The 26,929-nt window shown below is 38.9% G+C and overlaps 1 protein-coding gene across 3 annotated transcripts in view; it reads left to right on the top strand.

The window, feature by feature from the left end:
- The window catches only part of CHN2 (chimerin 2), a 167,768-nt gene that overhangs the window by 29,161 nt on the left and 111,678 nt on the right, over positions 1–26,929 (top strand). The window contains exon 1 of one of the 3 annotated variants that reach the window (XM_054057530.1): positions 13,261–13,282. The exons of the other annotated variants lie outside the window; for them this stretch is intronic. Within the exon in view, the coding sequence (XP_053913505.1) occupies positions 13,276–13,282 (7 nt within the window). The 5' untranslated portion in view covers positions 13,261–13,275. Of the gene's footprint in view, positions 1–13,260; positions 13,283–26,929 lie in introns of those variants that run through there. 3 annotated transcript variants of the gene reach the window in all.

Genomic DNA, 26,929 nt, shown 5'->3' with positions numbered 1-26,929 from the left:
AGAAAAGAAATTGTGCAACTTCAGTGAAGTACTTGTGCTTGTAGCTTCAGCAGTGTGAAGGCGCTGGGGCTTTGGCACCTCAAGCACCGTCTCACATAGCTCTGGCATGATGAACAGCAAATGCAAGAGCTGGGATGCTGGGTCACCATCACAGATAGCTGTAGTGCTGTCATTCTGTGTCTGATGGCGTCTTCCAAGCTGCTGGCAAGTTTTTTTTTCTCTGATGTGTGCATGTGCGAAGCCAATTTGCATAAAAAATTCTATTAACTTGGGGTGGTGGTGGCAGGTGGAGGTGGTCTCTTGCAGGTAGGACATATAGGTAAGGAAAATGGGCACTGCTGTTTTCCTTTTGTTTTGTTTTGACAGTTGTCACATTTAAAGATTTAGTATAAATGAGGTAATTGCTCCTGACATTCTTTGAAATTATGACCATGAGTGTGGAGCACTTACATGTCTCTATGAACTTTACTGTATTTTTAGATGATCTGTTTGCTCTTGAAGAAACCAGTTTCAGTGAAGACATTTTCACACAGGGCCTTAAGACAGATAAAATAGACAGTTGTTTACAGTACTTGTAAGAACACCTTCATTGCTATATCTCATTTTTTAGTATCTTTTCATCTACATGTCTAAAATTAAGTTAGGTCTCCATTACTAAAATTAGACAGAAGAGTCATTGGATTAGAAGTGCTTTCTTTCTTATCCTTAGCTGAATGAAAAGAGCTTCTTTTGATAAAACTTTAATAGAATTAAATGCTCTGCATCTCATCTCCTGAAGTCTTATGGATGAAGTATTATCTTAATTATACCCACCAGCCTAAAAACACCTTAAAAGGTGGGACAGGTTTTTCTGGACAGGGAAATACGGTTTTTGTGAATAAGAGAGATTAGTCATTCAGCCTCAGTATTACCCTCACACACTGGATTTTCGTTCGAGGTAGCCTTTCTTCTCTACTTTATACGGACAAAACTGCTATTGTATTCAACACAAGTTTTGCTTGTTTGAAGCAACATGCTTGCTGTAAACTTCAGTGGATTGAGCTGATACTTAATACGAAGCTTGTGCATAGGTATTTTTGCTAATTGGAACCACAGAATTCAGCATCCTTGAGCTCTGGCATCTTAAGGGCTTCAGGATTAAGTCTGCTTCTTGGTACTACTACACAATACATGCATTTTGTATGATTAAGTGCTTGTGTGTTTCTAAAATACTTTCTTTTCCACTCCAGAAATCCTCCATAGCTGAATCCTAGCCAGCTTCTTTTCTGTTGAGGTCTCTGGCTCAGAAGCATTGACTAAATCCTCAGTAGAATGGTGTCAGGGAAGAGCAACAATCCCAAAAGCATCTATGTCCTTAACAGGTTTGAGCTTGACGATTGAAAGGAAACATTAGAAAGTAATATCCAGACTTTACATTTCACAATGCAATGTATCCTTCTAGCTGGCAAGCAATTATTCTAGTCTTAAAAACCAATCCTCTCTTTCTTAGAACTACAATAAATGGCTCAGTTTTCCAGTGATTTAAAAGTAGTAAGACCAAATGCCTTCAGAGCAGTTCAGTGTAGCTTGTCTTTAGAAGGGTGTGAATCTTTCAAGGTTGTTGCAGACTGTGGGTTAATTTGGTGTGAAATTGACTGTCCACAAGGCCTCTCATGGGCTGCTGGGAGATCCCAGCCAATGGAATTGAGCAGTGGGTGACTGAAAAGTGACTTTTTTTGAGCACTTGGACTATGCCTGTGCTACGCTCTAAGGTTATTGGCGGTTTGATGGTGCAGCAGGATATAGGGTGGAAAGGAGTTAGTTCTCCTTTGGAAACAGTTTAGTTCCTTACCTATGGGGAATGGCACAGAACCATAGCTGGGCCAGTTTTGTTTGGACTAGGTATGTTCCAGAGGTGCCTGAGTCCTCCCTGATTTTTTTACAGAGAGTGCTGCTGTGGAGTGCCAGGTCTCATTTATATACCGTGTACCTTAACACTAAAAAAATAAAAATAATAAAAAAAATTTTGTTAATACCATTTCAACTATTGAATGTTTATTGGGATGTGAAATGTATAGGTCTTGGAATTTATCAGTGAACTTGTCTTTGAGATATGTAAGCATAATCAGTATTTGCTCTTCTTACAAACTTAAGTAGCATAGGAGGGAAAGCTGGTGTTTAGATTTCTTTCCTATAATTGGGTCATTTCTCTGCAAAGAACTTTTCTAACTGCACTGAGGTTATTTTAACATGATGCAATGTATTCTGTAATGCAAGCAAGTCTCTTTCATGTCTGATGTGTCATTTTTAGAAACAGAACTGTAGAGGAGTATCTTTGAAAACTGCTAAGACGATATTTGCAGTTTTCATGATCTTCTTTTATTAGCGGCTGTTCAAGCTGATAAATATTTTATGTCAGCAGTTCCCGAACTTACCTCCTTTGGACTTTTTCCTGCCTTGCAACCTTGAAGTGCAGTTTCCAGATGCAATTTGCAGAGCTGTTCTGGAGTTGCAACAGGCCTTGTAACCCTGTTTCTGAGTGTTGGGATCCCATGTGAAGTTGTGGACCCACGTTCAGACCTGATGCTTCGTGCAATCATATTAAAAGCCTGGCTGGCCTTGCTGTAAGCTGACCTTCACAAAAAGTGAGATTTATGCAGCATAAGAAGTTCCAGGTCTGCAAGAGAGTGGCAATTTGTTGTCATTCAGAGAAATAACATATTTTTACTAGGAATATCTTAGGCAGCCTGATCTAGTGGGATGTGCCCCTGCCCGTGGCAGGGGCATTGGAACTAGATGATCTTTAAGGTCCCTTCCAACCCAAACTATTCTATGATTCTGTGATTCTAATAGAGAGAACCTGTAACAAAAGGTTCCTTCGGAGGTGCTGTCTAATGATATCAATCTCCCATGGAAGAAGGCCAGAAGAGAGCAAGGTGCAGGAGTTGTGAGATAAAAGCCTCATCCGAAGTCGGATAAATTAACTATGGCCCATTGATCAGAAGCTAGTGAGGCCGTAGGAGTTTCTGCTTCAAAGATTAAAGGAAGTTTTCTGAAGGGATTGGCAAAAACACATTTGTAGTGGAGAATACGTTTAATGAGAAAAGTGGGCAGACCCAAACATAGACCAAACGAGTGTAGTATTCAGGTTATGTAGGTGGAATGTAGTATTAGATTGAGCCTGTCTTACTCTAATTTTGCATTTTATTTTATGAAGTGAACTGGGTGATGACTTAAATTGTAGGCAACTGCTAAATAGAGAAAGTGAAGTTGCTCCTATCATCTCTTTTTAGGTTGGAAGAGGCTTGAAGTGGTAAAGGCTAGTCAAGTTCACAGAGAGGCAGGATGTGACTGGGAACATTTCCTTGTATGCAGTGATGCACTGGTCTGAGGAGGAGGTGTTTGAAATGTGGATAAATGTCTGCATGTATATTTAGCCAAAAACTCCTGACAAAGGGAAGCAGGGTCTGGAAGGATTGCCAGGGTTTTGGCATGCAGCAGTGGTGGTGGAGGAGCCAACTACCTGGAACTGGCAACACCCAACCTTCTGTCCAGGCTGGATGTTGACAACATGATCTCACCTCAAAAAATTCCTTTATATGCCCGGTGTCTTTTCAATATCAATACAAATTAACAATTTAAATAGTACCTTTTTTCACATATATTTCAGTGAAGGCTGTCAAAGCCTTACCAAGTACAGCATTTTAACTGACCTATGAAATCTGTGAGGTCTGTACCAATACACGTTTTACGGATAAAGTTACTGAGGGACATTGTGATCACTTTTTGAAGGAAATGAGTGTTGTGTTGTAATTGCTGGAAGAATTAAAAATGCAAATTCAGTTTTGTTAATTTAGGTATATTAGTAGAGCTTCCCAAGACAAAGGTTGAAAAGGTACCTGTGAACTAAAAACTGCTTAAAAATGTAATGTTCTGTTTACAATATATGAAATATATTAAAAAAAATCTTTCTGAATTGTGGATTGTTTCTTTCTGTGGAAAAAAGCTAACTTTTCAGAAAATGCAGTGTCCTCTGGAGTGCTTGTTTCATCATTTACGTACCTTTTTTGAAAAATGTATTCCACTTAACTCTATTAAAAGAAATCTGAGCATCTGGCAGTGTAATGGTAAAATCTAAAATGCATTTCTCTTCAAAATGCAGCTGAATGCAATCTTCCCCCGATATTTCTGAGGACTATGTGATAGCTGTATCAACTATTTCTATGTTTCTCATTTTGACAGATTAACTTTTTGATGGGAATTTTCCATGGAACAGATCTTTTTGTAAACATATACTTAATAAATTAGAAGTTGACTAACAGGCAGTGATGGCTAAATTATAATGTAGGAAATAATAATATGACAAGAATTCATGTATCTTGAGAGTGATATGGGTTTATGGTCTGTATGCATTTATTGCTGTTAGCAGCAAATCAGCCAAGGAACAAACAATTCATCCCCTCAGTATATTTTTGCTATTTTCCAGTATAAGTAATGTCACTGCACACTTTTTTTTCCTAAAAGAAGGTTTGCCCTCAAGTAGAAAAAAAAAATCTCATGTGATGTAATTGATATATCACAAAAGCAAAACAAAAGAAAAAAAAAGAAATTGAATCCATCAGTACTTCTTCTAGTTCTTGTATTTGTGTCTTTAGTCACTTGTTGTCTTTCACGTATCATTTTACTAGTACGCAGGTAATTGCTCATCTTAGAGCACCAAGAACATACCTATGCTGAACACAATATTTGACTTTAAAATTAATGTAATGATAAAAACTTAGCAAATGAAACCAGGGCTTAAAAAAAAAATGCTAAGGAATGATAAGATGTTGCACTGCACTTCAGAAAACAAAGAGGTTAGCGTTTTTATGTAAAGACCATATGTCAGACAAGGCTTTTTTCCTGTTAAAACCTGTAGTGGGATTAGCAGAAATGGTAGTGCCATTCAAGCAATGTGTATGCTAATTTCTCAGTGCTTGAGTTTATTCCTTTTTCCTCCTTGCTATGTCTTCTTAGTTGATTAGTAATAAATCACTTTTAAGCCAGGGCACAGGGGACTACAGCACAGAAGAAAACACAAGGATGACAGACTCATTTACTGGCTTAGCACATCAACATTTTGGGCATATTGCCATTAGTCATCCTGAGTTTGGAGTTCAGTTCAAAGAGATGCTTGTCAATGCTTTTCCAAAAGGATGCGTTATTCATTTCCATAACGATGCTGGTGGTGACTGTACGCTCAGTTGAAGCTATGAAGAAACTGGAACTTCTTCTTTGTTCTTGTTTTGACATGGGATACATGGTTTATACAAACTAAGTTTAATGGTATTAAAATTAATGAATAATTGTACTTTGTTTTTTGGCTACAAGAAAGTTGAAAACATACCTTTCAAAACACTCGGCTTTGCCCAGGCTTTGTTGGGTACATTAGCAAGGGAGACGTGTCCTGATTTGTTGAGTGGATCAGCCTCATCCAAGTGGACTTTCTGGGACCACAGCTGGTCAGTATAGACTGAGGAAACAAGAATGTTGAGATGGAACGTGCCTTGGCACATATGTCCACCATCTTTAGCGCTCTCCTGTTCGAAAAGGGCAGTGTCAATGAACTGTCATTAAATGGGAGCTCTGGAGAAGCCTTTACTGGGTGGCACTTCCTACGGCTGGCTGTATATAATGCTTCTTATTGATCTGGCATTGTAATGGAGGTGATATTCATATCCCAAGCATCTTATAACATTAGCAACAGCAATAGTTAAACAAGTGCTACCTTCAGCTTTGGCCTGGGGGAGGAATAGCTGTAGCTTCCACAAGTGAGTGTATCAGCATGCAGATAGCTGCTGTGGTTTATCTCTTCAGCTGTGCAAGGGCTTTCCTCTACCCAAGAAATGAGATTTTTGCACATTTCAGAAAGCAAATATGTCATTAGGTCTACCTGCCTCTTCTAGGACTAAGGCCAGAAGCTGCCATTCCCATCATCCGGGGCGTCCTATTTACATTGAGATTAGTGGAAATGTGGTTATTACGAGAGTCAAGCTATGGGTGAATTCAAGAAAGCCTTTAAATATATTGACAAAGGTCCTGGAGTGGGCTCTGGGTTAAGTGGAGGGAAGAGAGGTTCTAGAACGCTTTCTGAAATATATTTATAATTGATATCATAGACAAAAATCTGAAAACCAAGAATATTAATTTCATCCTGCCCCCAGAAGAAAATATTTTAGCTCCTTCTTAGCCCTCCTTGCCAGCACAAGGTGTTCTGATCATCCTGCAGGAAAGTGATAAATCTCCCTTTTAAAGAGCTATTATGGTCAATGGCAGGAAATAGTGATGCCATCAGAAAGCATTTAGTGCATAGACTTTCAGGAAAAAAACACAACTTAAATTTCTCAGAGGAAAGATTCCTTGCCAAGGGAGAGGAAGGAGTGGTCGTAGACTGAACAGATTTATAGGAAAAATACTGATAATGTCCTTGCTTTGTTTTGTTAAAGAACCTTTTAACTGGTCTGATTCCACAGCTTCTCAGTGGCCATAATATTCATTTGAAGTTTAGGCTCGGAGCCCTAACTGTTGCCATGAGTTAATGCACTTTGCCTAACCTCTGTACTGTAGATTCTACTGTAACAGTGTTATAATTCCAAAAAACTCTTGCAAAATGGAGTAAACTTTGTAACACTTTTTCAAATGTGTAAAACTAACCCTGTCAAATTAACCCTTTCAAAATTGAATTCTTTAAAATAAAATTGTATGTCTGTGAGGTCTTTGTTCGAACATAACTGAAAGTCAGGTATAATTCTGTCTTCTTAGTCTTTGTATTTAGTACTTTGTGTCCTGGGTTTTTTTTTTTTTGTTTTGTTTTGACATCAACATTTTACTACTGAGCCTACAAACACTTTTAACTTCCCTAACAAAATTTGTTTCTTCTACTAATGACTTTTTTTACACACACCCCAGTTGAAGCACACAATCGAAAATTGATTATACCAAATTAGGCTTGAATCTGAAAAATCCCCAATACAGAGAATGAAAATCAAGTGCAGCTAGATCAATGTAATTCTTGTTTGTACTTACTTATACAAGTAACAGGAACTAGGCTATGCTAATAAGCAAGTCAGCTTTTGAAGTACAAAGGGTATGCAAATGTGTTAGCCAAAATTTGGAGTTTGGAATGTAATTAAGCAAACAGAAGAAATACTGAGGATGCAGAAAAGTTACAGGAGTGTGGCCCACTTTCCAAGTGGAATTTACTGACTTTCCGGAAGTCTGTCTTCATGTCCCAAATATTTTTCATTCCTCTGACGGTAATTTCAGCTGATAAGCAATATTGTAAGCTAGTACAGTTCACAGATAGATGTTTTGCATGTTAATGTTCATTCTTCTTCCTGCTGCTTATGTAAATAAGGGACCTTTGCATTTACCTTTGCATTACTTGGATTTTAACAAGCACAGCATTTTTAAGAGTGCTCAAACTTATGCAGTTTTGCTCCTTAAGCTTATTTCCAACAGCAGCATTGAGCCAGTACGCTCACCAGCTTTAACAGGGAAAGGCTGGTGCAAACCTAGAGGTATGGAAAAATGATAGATGAACACAAGGAGTTTGAATGCTAGGAAAATGAAAAAATGTACTTGTGAATGGCTATAGCTGCTTGTAGAAGAAAAAGCCAATAGAGACAGTGTAGAAAAAAAGGAAAAATAGCAGGGCAAGAAAGGAAATGGAGTAGTAGCAGAAAGGAGTAAATTAAATTAAACATGAAACCTATCATTTTAGTGGTGGGAAGCTGGTATATACTTTCAAAACATCCCAAGCCCATGCTGTCTTTTTCTGTTTGTTTGAGGGCTTTCTACGTTTCAGCTTCCTTCAAAATCAATAAGTGCTTTAGCTGGATGTTTTATGTGTTTCCTAGTGCACAGTCCTGAAATTTCAAGGAACACACTGCAAGAGGTAGTTCCATAGAGTCTCTGCTTTCATAAATAATGAAATTTAATGACTGAAGGTGGGTACTCTGTAATGTGGGATAGAGGTCACTCTTCACTGTCCGGAAGATGAAAGAAGTTACTCTGGAAAAGCAGTGTTTGTAATACGCAAAGCCACTAGTGGTATTGTTCACAGGAGCAGCTCTTGCAGCATTAGACTATATACATATAAAATCTAAGGACTGGGTCTGAAGTAGCACAGTGGCAGTAGTAGGACATTGAGTCAGAATAGGTGCTTGGATGCTGATACCTCACTTCAGATGTCTTTAGTGCAGTGACCCACACACCACCGTTAAAGTTCAGTGGCAGATTTTGAAGGTAGCAGGTGACTGCAGTGAGGGGAATGTCTGTGGAACTACGCCTTTGATACATTAGTCATCTTTGTTTTGCGAGACTGTTGATGGGAAAATACTGGTGTTTGGGTTTACACTATAAAGTTTCTTATAGCACAGATGGAACTGACAAAAACAAACAAACAAAAGAAGAAAATAACAAGAAGAAAAAGCTGCATAGAATACCTCGGCTCTTCCCAGGATATTTGCTCTTCTGCATCTTGTTTTCTTGATTAAAAAACCCAAAGCCTTCAAAACTAATTTGAAACAGGAGTTGAGATGTGTGTCTCAAGTATATGTCTCCTACTTGTTAAAACTCTGTGGAATTCTGCATAGTGGAACACTTCTTAGCATTTCCTTCTCATTCTTGCTTAGCACAGGTCAAGGAAGATGCTGGTGAAGGCCGCCAGGAAATGATCATGTGCAGCCCCGCATGCTTTCACTCCCTTTATAAACATTGAGTTTATCCTGTTTTTTTTTAAACAGGTAATGATTAAGTGTCACAGACAAACAGAACATGGAAGTTGTGGTATTTTAGCTTTTCTTAAAAATATTCTAATATGCACATCTCTTTTCTGGGTCTGGCAAAGGTTTTGACTAACCATGTCTTTCATAGTCTGATATTTTATTGCGTACTGCCCATAATGTTTGAGCAGGAACTGGGAACTTCGTGAGATAATCACTGAATGAACAACCATATACCACTTCAGAAAGCTTTACTCATTCTTTGTCTATGTCCTGTGTAGTACAGAATATTTCTTGAAGTGAACATCAGACTTAAGGACATTAAAAGGACATGTTTAAAGATTACTCTTTTTGTGCAGTTTCTTGAATCCGCTTGCTCACTGCACAGCAGAACCACCTGTGTATGAACTCTGCAGTGTGGCTTAAGTCAGTCATAATTCTTCTCTAGAGGAAAGAAATTATTCTTTTCAAGAATGTGACTGAAAGCAAAGTATATGTTGAAATTTTTGCTCATGTGCACAAGATGTGCATCATTCCCCATGGAAAACATGCTTTTTGTGTGTTCGGATACTGTTTAGAAATGCCTCTTGCGTTGCCTTTACTCCAGGAGTGTCCGTGGATGGTAGGAGGAGGTTTGGGAGGGCAGGAAATACACAGCAGAACCATTCTGCACAGATATCATTGCAAACAAAGTATGTAAAATTGGATCTCCACTGACAGAACTAACACTGAAGGTCTGTGGAAAGCTGCAGTCATCATTAACGTCCTCAGAATTAGAATGTGGTTGGAGATCTGCTGGTTTAGGCAAGCTGTCTAGTACACATGGGTGGTGTTTAGGTTTTGGCCTTATTGCTTTTTGGCAAATTTAGTCTTGGAAAAATGTTAGTTGGGCTTGATATAATTATGCAACTTCATATATAAAAACCCCAGTGATTTCTGAGAACATTTATCCAATAGCAAGTTTAAATGCTGTTAGAGGAGAAAAGGCCAATATAAGTTGTCCAGCCAGAGATTAGAGCATTAGGAACCCCAGGACACTCCAGAAGTCTTTATGCTGAAACAGCCATGCCTCATACGGTCTTGGTACACTCACAGCTGTTGTATATATCAGCAACAGAAGTAGGAGCTGATGGGACATTAAGATCAATTTTTAACTTGTTTTGGAAAGGAGATCATCCTAGAGACATTGTGACTATGTAGCACTGCATGAGCAGGGCTTGCACACGGGAAGAAACAGAAAGTGCCTCCGGCTTTGTGAACTGAAGTGCTGGGGTGGTGGCTGGCACTGAGAAATGGCAAAATCTATGGAACAGAGATAGTTTAAGAGACAAGTGGTTTTACATTTCAAAACAGAAAGGTCCTTTCTGAAGACTAATTGTCTTTTAGAACCTGTTAGAACTGGGTGTGTTAAAGACTCTATCTTTTAATGAAATAAGACCTGAATGTTTTATACAATAACATACATTTGCATCCTGGTGAAAGTGATCTTTGTGTTACATGTATTTGTTCCTTAACTTCAGACAAATGCCTTAAGGAATGAGACTGGTATAATCAACTTCAATATTAACAAAATATTCAGCAGGGAAGGGCTGCTATTGCAAGCTTAAAATGACAGGTTAAAACTTTTCAGTAAAAACTCAGAATTCATCACATATCATACTATACATTTTGCTAGAAAGATACTGTGTGCTGTACTTAAATATTGGGCAGAAAGAAATCAGTGTTTGCCCATCTCTGGGAGGATGCCTCAGCACCACTCCCAGCTTGGTCAAGCATTCCAGATTCAGTAACCCAACACAGAACAGTTTGGCCCAACCTCATTCTGTGTTAAGGGATGATTTACAGATAGTCTCATTTACTATTTTGAGGGATGTGAAGCCAAAACAGTGTAACAACCATGAATCTCTTGGACAAGGTGCCAAGACCATGACAAATCCCCAGCTGCTATTAAGTTGTTTCCTTTATTGGACATGAGAAGTGGAAATAAATGCTTGATTCTTGGCTTGAAATTTGAAATCTAGGTAGTCTATATTATAATAATTTACCAAAACTGAGTCACACAAATTATGTTTTACCCCTTCATGTGATGTTACTGCAGGAGTGAAGTTCTTGTTCCCGAAACGTGTCAGAACACTTTTTATAGTAAATTGACTTTTACTTCCATGTGCCTGTACAATTCTCATTTACATTTAAGTCTATAAGTTTTTCTCCAGTGTCTGTGGTAAGAAAGCAAGACAAAATTATATGACTTTTGAGAGATCAAAAGTGTAAAGTACTGTGAAATAAGCAATCCAGAGCTATTAATTGCATTTCTCTAGATCACACTTCCTAAGTTTTTTGTTTATGCTACACATGAGGATTTTCATAAGGAAGCTTGATTCTGAAAGCAGTGGAGCATATCAACAATGAAATAATTGTTCTAAGAGACAGTGTGAAGGCTGATAGTCCCAAATTTTACCTACATGTTTTTAGTTTACTTAATGGGCTTCATGCTAGTCTAGACACGCCTCTAATTCTTCTAGCTTCAAAGCTTCTTCGGTGCAAGAGGAGCCTCCCTCTGCCTTTTTTCCTCCAGCAGTGTGGTTGTTTGAAGCTGTTCTTTGTTTTCTGTCTGTAGCATCATAATGTTAGTCTGCATGTAGCATAGGCATTCAGGATCTTTCAACTGTGTGTAGTAATGACATTTATGAGAATGTTGTAAGTTGATCGTGTAAGAGAACGTTCTTACCTTACTTGTAAATTTCACATGACCTTTCTTCATGAGACTTGAATGGTGGAGTGTCCCCAGTAATTCAAAATGCCTGAAATACAAGGTTGAAAGGAATCAAAGCCAAATCCAGAATACATTTTGAAAGCTGTAATTGAGTATACTTTGATAGCGTGGAGCATCCAAGGTGAGGCAGTTGGCAAGCTTGCAGTGATTCTATTGCATGGGTATTTCAAGTAACTGAATAATTGAACTTTTAGGGACATCAGTCTGCACCACAGAAATTCATTGTGAAGCACTCAATGTATGTGGAGATTTTCCTTTGACAAAAAGGAGATGAAAATCTGAGACAAAGCAGTGACTTCAATAACAACTGGCAATTAATGTATCTTAATTCCAGGTGAGCAGCTTGGTACTCTCAGAGCACCTGGTTGGAAGTTTCTAAAGCTGAAAAGCTAGGACTCAAATCTGTTCTTTTGAAAACGTGGCTGAAGTGCTGGCTAACTTCAAATTTACAGTGCTGAGTCCTTAGTATTTGAGGAGTATGAACAGTTAGCATTGTGCTAATAGGAAGACTGAACTTGGTGAAAAGAAGACCTCATTTTTAATATTTGATACCTGAACACAGGTGTTTAACATGTATCTTGCTAGTAAACGTTCTTTCATAATACAAGCATTTTGGTGAAAGATTTGCATGTCACTTTTACTTTTATTTGGTTCCAGGTTTTAATTAGTTCTTAAATGTCTTCAAGTGCCTAATTCAGATAGGCTGCTCTTGTCATAGGACGTTGACTTTGTATCTAAGTGTGATAAGAGTCACTTGCTCTTAATAATTAGGTGTAGGCTAGACAGTATATTGAGTGCCATTTTAACTTATATATATATTTATATCTTCATTGCCCAAACAAAAATAAATAAATAATGAGAAAGGAATCTGGCAATTACTAACTGTGAGTAACATGGCTGGCAGGTTAATTGCAGGCTTGGGCATGAATATGCAAAGGCGGAGATGATTCACAATTGCAGGAATAAAAGGACAATGAATGAAGTGTTTGGGTAGATATAGAGTTATACCAGTAAGGCCTGGCACCAGAGAGGATGAAGATAATACTTCCTCAATTGAGCAATCATCATCACCAAGAGCAAGTTGTTCCATGAGCAGAACTGCAGTGAGACCTATGGGTTTATAATGTACCCACCGCTCTGCATGACTTCACCTCCTCACCATGTGCTATATATGAGTATATGTTGCTCTTAAATTTAAGAAATCGTACTCTTACATCCCTGCTGTGGCCTTTCTTGCATTGGTAAGTGGCAAATCTTACTTTTGTTCTTGAGAATGCAGCTGGTAAAATGCAAGGGTGACCTTAAGACACCATTTGGTAGGGAAAAATGCTTGAGATACTCAAAGTATGAATTCAGACTGAAATTTTGCAGCTTGAAACTATATTTTATACCTATTGGAGTGTAGGATCTCAGTGGCTTTTAAAAAGCTGTAGTCCTTAAGATGCAGAGAGGCCTTTGACTAACTCCTCATTAACTCTTACTGATCTAGGGAGGTGGAGAATTGGCCTTTCTATCGGTTATATATTTATTGATGGACATTTAAGTTTTACCATGTCTTTTGTAACTTGTTTTCTTCACTAGGAATGTTCTTTTAACATGCTGGTGTTGGATAATGGGAGTGGTGCACTCCTGTTGTTTTGTGACAATAAGGATTTGCGAAGTGCTCATTTGCAAGGTGACACGATACTAAGATCGGTCTGGACGGTCTTCCTGCCCAAGGTACTTTGAGCTGCAGTAGCACTTCACAGAAAATCTGTCATGAAAGGTATGACACTGACAGTATTTGCTGTGGTTTCAGTGCACTGCAGTTGCACTTTTCTTCCTTCCTGGTTTTTCTTTATGCTCCATGACAGTTGGGTCATTTGGTGAGTGTCGATGAACTCTGCTTTTTTTTGTGGCTTTTCAAATAGCCTGAGTGATGAAAAGAGCTGGAAGGAAACAGGACATTGGCCCTAGTTTTGCTTCTTTGCTGATTTCCTGCCTGTTTCTTTTCAGTGTAATTTCAGATTATAGTACCGTGATCCAAATAAGTTTGAAAAGTAATATATCATTTACCACAAACTGCTTGTTTGTTAGGAATAAAGACTGAACTGTGTTTATGGCTGTTAGGGTTGTAGAGGAATGAAGCTTTGATCAGTAATCTTGAAGTATGCAAAATTGCTGCTGACGTCTTTAGTGGATGTGCATAATGAGGAACACAAGGCAGTTGCATGGAATAGTATGCTTGTCTGGACAGGCTGAGCCAATGGAAAAAAAAAACCAACCTAAAGTAGTTTCTGCTTTGAAGCGTGATCTCTGATGGACAGTGTCAGAACAGGGTTACAGTGATTGGTATTTTTTGGAAGAGTGATAGTGAAAATGCAACTCGAGAGAGCCTGTGATAAAATGAGCTCATAAACTCTGAAAATAGTAGGGCAGTAACCATCAGGAGCCGACCAATGCCTTTTTGATGTTGAAACTGGTACTAGATTACTGAGTCAGCCCTCCTCATCTCCTTTGAAAAAGAACTTGTAAAAATTAACAACACACAAGATGAACACCAGCGTGAAATGGGACCTGGGTAATGCGTCTTATATAATAAACACAAAGAACTCATCAGGTTCATTTTATCAAAAAGGAGTTTGACAGAGGGTTTGATTGCAGTGTTCAAATTCCTCCGTAGACAGAAGATAGAGAGTGTTAAAGGCTTTTTTTAATTTAGTGAGAAATGAGTAATAGTCAGAAACCAAGTAAAAATCAAAGCAGAAATAATATACCCCTTTTAAGGTGAGAAAGGGTGAATGAGTGATGCAGATAGTACCATCTCTATTGCTTGATTTCTTTCAGTCAACACCGAATGCTTTTCAAAAAACTATGTTTTCATTAAACATGAGTAAAAGTAAGGGCACCTCATATAGGACATTATGTAGTCTTAGGGCTAGTGGTCTTGTGAAACTTAAGAAATGTCCAGAAGACTTTCACTGAGGACTCTAATCCATAAGAAGCCTCTGTAAGGTACCTGTTCTACATGCTGACCTATTTCAGTGCTGAAGTACTTCAGTGGTTAAACTCATGGTGAGAATTAGTCACAAACTTATTTCAGTGTAACAATTTCTATTTGCCTTTTAAACCTCTTATCATCTCCCAGCACTTTTATTTGTAGAGCAGCATTACTAATTAGTACACACGTGGCACTGAAAACCCTGGCAGGCAAACGGTGCTGAAGGGTCAAGAGAGGAAGGGTAGAATACAGCTTTTATTTGCAATTCACAATAATTACTTACTTTTCTTAGATTAAATGAAGGGCAGTGTCCTTGTGGATGCAGAGCAAAGTGTGTAATGACGTTTTTCTAATTTTCTTCCTTTAGGAGTATCTCGGGACTGGAGAAGGGGAAGCAGGAGGGAGATGAGATTTTTAAAAGCATTAGACAAAAACATTTCAAAAGGTACATTAGGGCTAGACAATGACAAAATTAATCCTGGTTATTGTTAGAGCAACTGCAAGAACTTTTTAAAATTGTGCTGTTTATTCATTTTCTTCTGAAGAAGTCTTTCAGGGAAAGATTAGAGGACTTTGGGGCAGAAATTTGTAATAGTTACTGCACTGGTTTTAGGAATGAGGAAGGCTCTTTGGTAGCAGAGTAAAGGTCAGAGTGATTTTTAAAATGTAGTTTAACTTTTTATTATTGGTAGGGTTTTTTTTTTTTTGCTTGGCAGTATGGTCTTTTCTTTAAAAGGAGCTGCAAGAAAAGGTCAATTGAAGGACTATCTGATGCCTGCTGGAAGGGGGAAGTACCTTGGCATACAAAACAGCTGTTCATTGGACCCTCCACAGAAGGATCTCAGTGCTGTAATTAAAAGCAGTACTATATTTTTGTATGCAGCTTCGGTTCTGGTAGGTGCTAAGTAATGTCAGTTTTAACCATACTCATATTGGAAAATGATCAGTTACGGGAGCAATTCACAGTCTTACATGTTCTGGACCCTGTACCTTGTCAGTATTTTAATGAAATCTTCTCTGTGTCTCGACCTCTGCCCCTTGTACACTGGTCTGCACAAAAAGGACTCAAAGGATGTTCTGTTAGAAAGAACAGAGCAAGAAATGTTAGATGGGTCTGAAAGAAGAAGACTGTCAGTAGTACTTGGGATTTGATTCACAATCAGGTACAATGCTCTCGTATTTGGTTTTCTGTATTTCTTTTTTGCTCCAGGTGTTGTACTCTGTTAAGTGCCAAGTGAGGATGCACGTCATTGTTCTTATTTTCGCCATCCTAACCATTTAAAGCGAAGTTTGGGTCAGGCGTGAGAATAATCTTCTACAAGGAAGTAGATTATTCTACTGACAGGAAAGGAACCCTGTCATTAGCCACTGGATGGCTTTTGCCATCTTATGCATTTCCTTTTGTTTTCCTCCCTGATGGGGTGGAATTAGATACAGGATGGTAAATTTTATTCCTCTGAAGCATTCCGCTTGGAAAATAAAGTGAAACCTATGCCACAAATCCAGCCCCAAGTGTCCAGTCTGGATCTAATGGGTCGTGTGGCAGTTCGCATTTACTAGAGCCATCTTTGCGAGGGTAGTCTGACCTTCTGCAGACGTGGGAATGGAGACAAGAATATATTCAGTAAATGGGTATCACATGAGAGGAAAGAATAAGACTTCATTACTGACACTACTCAGTTAATTTGAAGTAAAAGATGTCTTCTGGTATGAAAATCAGTGTTGTTAGTTGTCATTTAGCATCAACCTTTTTAATTTTCTTTGTTGAAGCATGTGCCTGCTAAAAATGAGCAAATGTTCCTCATGGAGGGAACTTCTTAAACTCAGGATTTAAAAACTAAAACAGTGATTTCCTGTCTCTCTGTCAAAAGAAATCATTTTAATTATTTACAATTCTGTTACCATTTCCTACCTTTGTTTTAAAAATGGTCAAAAGAATTCTTTGTTGAAATAACTACAGATACAGATACGTTTTGAGCAGAGCTACACAACAGCCAACATCTAATTTATGAAACACAGAGAGTGGGCTGAATTGCAGGAGGCTTTTGGGGGTTTTCTTTGCATTAGGTGCTCAACATTTTAAGATTCAATTGCTTTGACAGGAAAAGGTGGTACAATACTTTATTGTGTTTTGTAAAGCTCCTGATGTTGTTAATATGAACTTTGACTACGTAGCAACAGCAAAATATGTAACAAAAATTTAAATTGTGGATTGGAAGTTTATTTTACTGTGGTGATTTCACTTAACTTAAAACTCTCAAGGGGAAAAGTTTGCACTCCCCTGAAATTGGTTTGATGTGTGTGTATTCATTAAGGCACTGAAACCGATCCCATGAGGTCTTTTCTCTTTCAGCGTTCTCTTAGTTCATGTGGGCAACAGTATTTCAGTTTTAGACCATTTGAAGCACAACCTTGAACTGTTTAGTTAAAGTTCTGTAGTTAAAGTCTATGCATGTATATGTTGTACATCTTTGTGCATGAACATGTTCAGGAGCATTTCATAACCTTGGACAAGAAATTCTTGATTTCATGATAATTGCCGCTCCGAAAGCCTGAAAAATTTAGTTCAGCAATATTTTTGTCTAGTACTTCTCTTCTCTTCTCTTCTCTTCTCTTCTCTTCTCTTCTCTTCTCTTCTCTTCTCTTCTCTTCTCTTCTCTTCTCTTCTCTTCTCTTCTCTTCTCTTCTCTTCTCTTCTCTTCTCCCTTCCCTTCCCTTCCCTTCCCTTCCCTTCCCTTCCCTTCCCTTCCCTTCCCTTCCCTTCCCTTCCCTTCCCTTCCCTTCCCTTCCCTTCCCTTCCCTTCCCGCACCCAGTCACACAGCAGATTCTGTCAAGTGGAGGTAGAAATGAAAATCCTCTCAAAACTTCCCTCGTGATGGAAGAGTTGTTATACTGTTCTGAAATTGCTTCTTCCCTATGATAGGAGTGGAGACATGTAGCTGTCTTCACGGGAGGGGAAGGGAGCAGAAGAGGGAGTTTATTCCATTCACCTTACACAGGATGCCAACACACATGGAAGCATCTCTCTAGGCTGATAATTAAACTAGCCTGAATGAGAAGCCGAGACTAGATGCATAACTTCTAGATGGCTAAGTTAAGGCAAATCCTTAGAAACATTTCATTGTGCTTCCTCTGCCCAGGCTTAGTCTTTGGACAATCCGAGGCCTGATGGAGGGACCAAACCAGTTTGTCTTAGCAGCTTTCTAGTAACTAGTGGGTTTGTGTCCAGATGCCCCAGTGCACAGGTATATCTTAAGTGTGGTAGATACTGGATCAGATTAGTATAGTCTGTTTTAAATAAGTATAAATGACTTGCCAATCTGACCTCTCATTCCTTTGGCAGATTCAGGCAGAAGATAATGTTCATTTTATCTTCTTTGTAAAGAAGATAACAAGCACTGCATCCTATAGCATCCCTGACTTATTCCTTGTGGCATTTTACAGACTTTCTGCCACCAAATTATCTCTGCCAGTGCCACACAATCAGAAGCTATTAGATGAAGTTTAGGCTGTCTTACCTCTTCATCCACCAGCATGACACCATTTTATTAGTTTTGCACTCTGTATATCTGTGTGGACTGGATCTTGACTAATCAACTAACTGGGTCTTGTTAATCAGCTTCTAAACTACTTTTCTTGGAGACTTGGCTGCGGTGTAAGACTATATTCAGTATGGTTGGCCTTTCTGCTTGGATGTAGCATGATAAATTTTGAAGTCCAGATCTGATGAGTTTCAGTGTTTGAGAAATGTAATGTGTGTCAGTGAGCTGAACCTGCCTGTTTGTTTGGAAATCAGAAAAAAAAGAGGACAAGACATGAAACTTCTTGCGGTTGCTTGTAGAGCTACTGCCAGGAGGTGAGGAAGGTGTAGAGTTCTTGGGTGTGCTCAGGGAGCAATCCTGGCGGAAGCTAAGAAGTGGGCAGCTACTTACATAGCAACTATTGCAAACACTGGAACACATTCCACCTTTTTTTCCCAGTCCATCCTCAATTACTTATCATGTCTGTCTTACTGGAGGTAGCTATTTTCTCAGATCTTCCCATAGATATGCTTGTTTATGATATTTCCTGACTTTGTTCCATCCAAAACAAGTTCTACTTTATGCAGCCTAAAAAAAGCATGGCTTTGTTTAACCCTACCTGCTGCACTTTTGGGACCTGAGACATCTAGCGGGACGGTTGTGTGAGGCAGCTGGGCAATAATCTTTTCATTGAATCATAGAAAAGTTGATTGGAAGGGACCTTTGGAGGTCTTGAATCAAAACCATCTGCGGCCCTATATCTAGTGAATCATGGCTTTTGTCCAGCTTAGTCTTGACAACCTTCAAGAATAGATGGTGCACCATCTTTCTGGGCAGCCTGTTGCACTGCTGCCCAGAATTTGTTTGATCGTGTTTGTCCAAGCTGAACCAAGTTGAGTCCAAGCTGAGATTTCTGTTGTCCCAGCACTCAGTTTCTCAAGTCCCTTCTGAACTCCTTCTCTCCGGGAGAGATTAAGCCAAATGCTAAAATACTGTTGTCCACAAAGTTGGACAATGTCATCAGCCTGCTGTTGATACTGGAGTAGTCTGATGATTACCAATTGCAAAACAGTTGTAAAGACATTGATTATCACTCTTCAGGACTGGCAGTCCAACCTGTTTTCAACTGGCCTAATAGTCTGTTCTTTTAGGCCTCACTTCATCAATTCCCAAATGAGTTTGGAGGGGTTGCAGTGTTAAAACCTTAATAAGTCAACGTATATTGCATCTACCTCTTTCTTCACGTGCAGGCCATTTTGTTATAGAAAGCAATCAGCTCAATCAAGCATGGTCTGCCTGTGTTGACTGTTTTTGATTACCTTCTTGTCTTTAGGTGTCTAGAAGTAGACTTCAAGGAACATGTTCCTTGCCCTGTCCAGGACAGAGACAAGGCTGAGCAGCGTGTTGTACTCTTGGTGTTCCTTCTTGCTTTTCTTAAAATAAGTATAATATCAGAATTTTTCAGCTACTCGGGACCTACCTGAATCATGTGCATTATTTCATACATAATGGCCACAGAATCACATCAGCCAACTCTTTTATCACCCTTGGATGAATCTCATCCAGCTCCAGTTATTCCAATGAATACATCTAGTTTTGTTGAGTTCTTAACCAGTTACTTCCCCACCATCAGCTGCCAGACCCTTTTCCAAACTTTAGAGGTGGATGCAGAGGTCTGGAAACAAGCTTTTCCGTATTGCCTGTCAGTGGGTTGTCAAACCCATTCATCTCTGGACCCACATTTTTCCTGAACTTCCTTTTGTTATTGGCATTGCTTACAGAAGCTCTTCTTGTTTCCCTTCGCATAGCTGGCTAATTCAGCTGTAGCTGGCCTTTGACCTTCCTGATGTTAACCCCTGGTGACTGAGCAATGTGTTTATACTCCTTCTCTGTTGCCTTTTTAACTAGCAGAACTACTTTTCAGAGAGGTTGTGTATCTGCAGGTTGAGTGTTCAATAAAGCATGGGGAGGCTGGAAGTGCACAGACGGTGTTCCCAAGGCTCTCCCTCCAGGGCAGAGGAGTGCCTGCTAAAGATACCATCTTAATATTTACATCATTTCAGTCACCTGCTTTAGTATACAAGTAGCAGGTCATGAGAAATTATTATTTTCCATATCCCTGACGGCTATTTCCAGTATGACAACTCTATCTCACCAGACACTCTATTACAAATACTTATTATGTTAGGCTACTGGTGTAAATGGCCATGTTGTTCAGAAGAATTGCACTGTTTCAACATATAATACTTTAACAGTTATACTACAGTGTTAACTGCTTTTGAGTTCAATGCGGTTAAAGTGTCATAAAATTGAAATACAGGAAGTGAACCTGTCTACAGCTTGTTTATTTTTTACTCCAGAGACCAAATAATGGCAGCTGGCCACATTCTGTGTGCTAAAGTTAAGAAAAAGCAGTGCACGCATAACTTTCCCATGTTTTCTTAGTGTGGATGCTGCACAAATATCCACTCTCTTATTAATAGTATTTCTTGTTCAAGCTGAAGTGACTTATTCCTGGACTAGTTTCTACTACCAGAGAATAACAAAAGAACAGTTGACTTTGACCTTAATTCAGTTTACTCAGTGAGACATCAGTGTGTAATATCTGTTGTGCAATTGTACTTCAGAATTATGTTTCTTTTAAGCAGAGATCCCAAAGGTCACAGGAGACACTTCTTGAAGGATTTTCAATAACAACTTGTTGTTTGCAAGATGAAATCCCAAATCCATAAATGAGTAATGAATAGAGCAGAAATTGGATAAACCAACAGATGCAATCTATCTCTACTTCTGTGAAGCCTTTGACACGGTCCCCCACAACATTCTTCTGTCTAAATTGGAGAGAGATGGAATTGATGGGTGAACTATTTAGTGGATAAGAAATTGGTTGGATGGTCTTATTCAGACAGTAGTGGTCAACAGCTTGATGTCCAGATGGAGAGCTAGATTTAGACTAGGAATAAATTCTTCGCAATGAGGGTGGTGAGGCACTGGAACGGGCTCCCCAGGGAAGTTGTGGATACCCCCTCCCTGGAAGTGTTGGGCGGCCTGATCTAGTGGGAGGTGTCCTTTCCCTTGGCAAGGGGATTGGAATTAGATGATCTTTAAGGTCCCTTCCAACTCACACCATTCTATGATTCTATGGATATATAGCAATAACTTCGAGTAGAGGATAGGGTAGAAATGTCCTTGTCCAGTTTGAAAAGGAAAAAAAAAAAAAAAGTACAGTATTTGAAATCAGAATAGACACCTGAACTGTACAGCTATTTGAGATTTGGGGTTTTGTTCAATAATTCTGTCCGTCTCACCATGCTTGCATTTTTCTTTTTTTGTTTGCTGGTAACTTTTGCCTCAGTGCTTCAGTTACTTCCTGTAGTTATCTCCTCCTTTGTGGAGCTATGGAGTCCTTTGTTATTCATGAGGAACTACATCAGTCATCACTTTCTCATGTCATCTTGCATTGCATCAACTTCCTCTTTCAGATTAAATGGATGGGTGTAGCTCTTTATGGAGCCTAGCACTGCTGTTTGCTGGCTTGTTTTTGGTGGTGGTTGCTCAATAGTAGGTTAAACATTTAAACATTGCAGTTAATTTGTGTTTATCTATGCCAGTACAAGGCTTGGAGATTAAGCACTGTTGAGGTATATGGGCATTTTTACTGTAGTGATGTTGTACCATTATCCCTAAAGTCATAATTGTAAGGATTTGCATTTTCAGCGGAGCTGGATAAGGATTAAGAGCATAAGAAGGAGGGAGGTGGGTTGTAGAGATATAACTGAGAGCATAATTCGTCTTGCCAGCATCCTATAATTGCTAATGATGCCCTACAATAAGTAAAAGAGCTTGGGATTTTTGTTTGCAAGAATGGCAATTAAATTGTTTACTGGGGGAGGGGGGTTGAAGGACTATTTTATGGAGTATGGGAGCTTCCACTTAGCCAAAAATACCTTATATTTTCAATCTGAAGCTGCATCCCAGTTTGAGTAGAACTGAAATTCAATTGAAATAGGAAAACTGAGATTTTCTCTAGTGCAATCTTGTATAGTCTGCTCCGCTCTGATTTAGTTACCCAGTGGTGTAAGACTCTGCTACCTAAGTTAATACATTAATATTCTTTGAGTAGATCAGTATTGCACTGTTGGAGCCAATACATTTTGGTTTAGTTTAAAATCAGAGATGATATTTTATATATTATGTTAGCATACAATTTTTATTAGCATATCAAACTGTGGAAGAGTGATGCATTGCAGTAAAAAGCCAAGTATTTCAAGCTAATTGCTATTCCATTAAGCAGGAATGGTGGTTTCAGCTTAAAAAGAGTGCAGAGAAATGTTTGGCTAATGAAAAGAGCGCTCAGAGTGATAATAACTGTTTGATGTAGTGAAGATGCTGTCTGAAAATACTCGCCTCAGCAGTCACAACGAAAGGCCCTCAGAAGCAAGTGGTGAGGTGGGACTAGTCCAGCCTTCAGAAGCACTTATGGGATGAGCCCAAAACGTAGCGGTGGTTGCTGAGGCCCTGTTGCGCTACTAAAAATAAATAAAGAAATAAGCAACCACCAAGATAAACATCCAGCAGCAGGTTTCTCTGACCTGACCTGTTCTTTTTGTCTGGAACAAGTAACGTGAGAGAGCAGAAACCACATTAAAGGTTAGAGGGTAGCTGGTAGGTGCAGGTGTGATCGGCAAATTCTTCTGCACAGTGCTGTTGCTGCTGGAGTTGCTGCTGGTGCACTGCCAGTCTGCATGGGCAAGTGGCTCTTCTCACAGGGGACGCGGTGAGGGCGAGGAATCAAGGCAGACTGTTTTCTTATCCACTTTCCTTCTCTCCTGCTCAGCCTCCTGCAATGCTTTGGGTAGGTGTGGAACCATCACTTTTTGGGATGTGCCGCCAGATGCAAGCACAGCCCCTCAAGCTCCTACTTGCTTTCCTTCTACATCCACATCCTACATCTTCTTACTTCCTCTACTGTGGAATCAGAGGAGTTGGAGCTGAAATCAGAGTGGAGGAATTCAGCTCCTGCTGCTTGCTATGGAGATCTCTGTTTGGAAATGCTGAAGGAAAGCTCCTGGGACTCATTTCAACTCACAATGCAATAGCAGTTTTCTTCCCTGTGCTCCTCGTCAACAATACTTTCAGCAGCTACCATTGATTTCTGTGCCCCGGGTGGAGCACTGCAGCACTACAGGGCTTTTTTTTTGTCAAATCAGAAATATTTACTGCGCTGAGCTTTGCACTGGAGATTGTGTTTGCTTCTGTCTCCTTCTTTTTCTACCCTGCTCCTACTTTGTGCCAGTGTAGAGAGCTGCTTGTTTTTGAAATTTGCTCTGTTGTTTGAGGTAGCAGATGTATTTGTGGCTTATTTTACCATAATGTCAAGTGATTGAAAGAGTTGTAGTGTATGTCGGAGATGTAGTACACAGACCCCACTTGCAAAAATAAAAACTGAATCTGAGTAAGCATATAGACAGGGATAGCTACATCTATGTATGCTGGTGAATGTATATGAGAATATTCAGAAAATAAAGGTGGACCACCTCGTTGAAGTTTTTTTGGCTAATTTAGGATATAGCCACTGGGAATCATTCATTTTAAAATCTGATTGTGCAGTGCTTTGGTCAGTCCTGCTGTGTTTTACTTTTGTCATAGGTAGATGAAGATTTCAGTTCTGAAATAAGGTTTCTTCTCAATATTTCTGGATGACAAAATTGGATTTAAACAGTTTTAAGTAACAAAAATTACTGCTTCTAGCCTGGGATTTTGGTAGTGTTTTGCTTAGCTTTTAAAGAGGTTTTTTTATAAGCCTTTTTTTCATGAGGAATCTCTGTTCATCTGGTACTTCTGTAGTACTTCATTTTAATCCTCACTACTTTAGCGATTCCTGTAAATTTTGCCATACAAGAATACTTAGCTAGATCTGGACGTGGGTGCAAAAATCAAGTGCCAGAGTGGCAAGAGTTCTAGACTGTAGGGATAAATCCCAGAGTGCCTGGATCTGGCTAATCTTAAATAGTGCATGAATAAAATTATTATAAATTATAAACTTAAGTTCTTGATACTTCAGTGTTAGTAGAGTATATTGCAGTCATTGGTATTGAGCTTCCTGAGAGAAGCATGAGAACTATCTGCTGTTAACACCATGGCCACTGGGATTTATGAGGTCTCTGCACTTGTACATAATTCTGGACGGCTCATTGGCTGACATAAATCACTTTTACCCTACTGAAGTCGATGGAGCAAGAGTAGGTTTTGTAAGTCAAAGTTTGATGCTCTCAGATATCTAAATTTTTACTGAGTTGGAATATCATGGGGATCTTAGTTGCAGATTGCATTTGTTTTTTATCTCCTAGATGATGTGCCTCTGGTACAGGTTATGCTACTTTATTCCCATTTGCATTCACTTTTTTTGATAAATTTAAAGCTAATCCATATTTTGTAGCACCTTTTAAATAAGTAAACCACGCAAGTATTCATCAGCTATTGTATAGAAAACAATAAAGACAGGGATTTAGATGCAGAACAAGTGGTGCAGGAATGTGATGCATCCATCTAGGATATGCAAAAAGTAGCATGCCTGCTAGGCTAACAGTTCTGTACAGCAGCAGGAGCAGTCAGGGCACAGCTCTAAAATCCTGGTCGAAAACCGGTACACCTGCACTTTGACAGCCATTGCAACTTAACGTTGAATGTGGTTTAAGAGTAATCATAAGAGTTGCAAAGGCTTTCTTCGGAGATGGCATCAAACCGCTTTGGCATCTAATCAGTCGTATTTTCTATTGCTATTAAAACAATCGGAGCATTTTTAAATGAGTGTTTTGAGATTAGCATTTGTGTGAGGGTGTCCTGCTAAATTAAAAGTGCCTGCAATGCATTTCGTGAGGAGTTGTGATTTGCAGCTAATGATCACGAAGCACCACCTCAGGCTGATTTTTTGTTAGTGCTTTTGTGCATGACCGCTGGCTCACTAGGTGGAATCGCACATTTCACAGCTTCTTTTAGCCAACAGTTATGTCATCGTAAATTGTCTGCGGCAGAACTTGGCGTTCTTCTGAATTTCACTGTCTAATGGCACCAATTGTGTGCCTCGTGCGCTTCATCAGATATACATGACTAATCTCAAATCTGGCCTCCTCACTCCAGTGGTGACTGAGGTTTGGACCCTCATGAGTGAGAAGCTGTGAGGAAATGGGGTTCTTCCAGACAATAAATTAGTTTCAGAAAAGAAGCTTTTTTCTCTTGAAAATGTTTACCATTTGGGGACTCTGGACCAGACTTTGCACAGCAGCGGTGTAAGTAAATTGGCTGGCATCAGATAAAATGATGCACTGAAAGCAAACTGCTGAGCGATAGGGTATAGGTGTGTCTTTGAAAATACAGTGAAATCAGGTGCTGTTCTCTAGTGTACCTTAGCAGAGAAGGATATGCTCAGGGTGAGCTGCAGTTTGCTTTTGAATAATTCACTCTTCAGTAGAAACAAGTTATTACAAAACCTTGATCCAGAATAATTTTGTTATTTATGTGATATGTCACTTCAATAACAATGTAACATAAATGTATTGAGGTTGTTTTTTCTCATACTCTAGGAAGGAACTAAATCTCCACCATTTTTCTGAACATTTATAAGCAAAGCTTCCTAATGTAATAATAAATCAGCTGAAGTTATCCCTAGTGTGTTTGTGTGATGCTTCATGCCTCTAGATTTTATATTTGTTTGGCTTTAACACCATATTCTTCTATTTTCTAGCTATCTTTGCATTGCATTCAAATGAAATGGTTCTCTTAATAGTTAGGGAAGAATGCTGTGACTGATACTTACAACTCTGACATGGATAACCCTCCTGTTACCCTTTTGCTTTTCCATCTCTTTTCCTTTTATCTGTTGAATGCTTGCTGCAGGCTGTAATCACAAGCACTTTTAGGTCACCAACTGCTGTGTTTTATTTTTAAACTGTACTTTTTAGCAGTTGGACATAACAAACCTGATTTTGGGTTCCTAATGCTGCCGTAATTGGAATATTTAATGATAATAAAATGCTTTGCTGCTGTCTCATTTGGAGTTCCACCTAATCTGACTAAGGAATCAGCAGTTAGTAGGCAGTTCTAGATGAAATATTATTGCTCTATAAAGCTGTTTAAATTTGAATAGCCATTTATTTAAAATGCATAAGCATTTTTCCAGCATTTGGTCTGTTAGGCAAAGTATATGCTGTAAAAGAAGCATTTATTGCTCCCTTGTAAATGTAAAATATAATATTGGTGAGTAAGCTGGAAGCTTGTAGATATTCTAAAAAGATGACAAGGTGAGATAAGCAGTAGAGCTAAGCCGAAATTGCTCTGGAGGTCTTTCTGAATAGCTGTCAGTTTTATGTTCTCCTAACACAATAATGGGCACTCCCAGGAGGTGGGAGTCTCATGGGATAATTGTTCTTCTGAGATTTAGATTGGTTTCACTGTGGCTTTTCCACAGATGGGTAAGACTGCTTTATAATTATTCTCCTCCTCTTTGAGTAGATTTTTCTAATGTAGAAATTAATAGAATTAATTTTGTATACATGCACTGTACTTATATTACCTGAATATTAATGAATTTCAAGCAATATTGAATGCTATCAGATGGCAATAGAAAGTGGCCTTTTATCTTCCAAATTGGATTTAAGCCTTTTAGCTTTTGAGATGTGTTTCTTTTTAATATTCAGGTCTATTTTCTGCTGTCATAAGCAGGCATATTTGCTCTCAGCCTAGCTTACCTTTCACTGTCCTTGAAAATAAAAGCACAGGAAGTAAAAGTTTAAAATAAATGTATATTTTGTAATTGTAGGATATTTTTATAGTTCCTAGTGCACAAAGCTGACATAGTTGCTTACTGTCTTCTCTGCAAGTATCAATGTTGATGAAATAAAGCAAAAACTT

This window comes from Cuculus canorus, chromosome 2, assembly GCF_017976375.1.
Source record: "Cuculus canorus isolate bCucCan1 chromosome 2, bCucCan1.pri, whole genome shotgun sequence".
Taxonomy (NCBI): Eukaryota; Metazoa; Chordata; class Aves; order Cuculiformes; family Cuculidae; genus Cuculus; species Cuculus canorus.
This window is presented reverse-complemented; position numbering and strand designations above follow the sequence as displayed.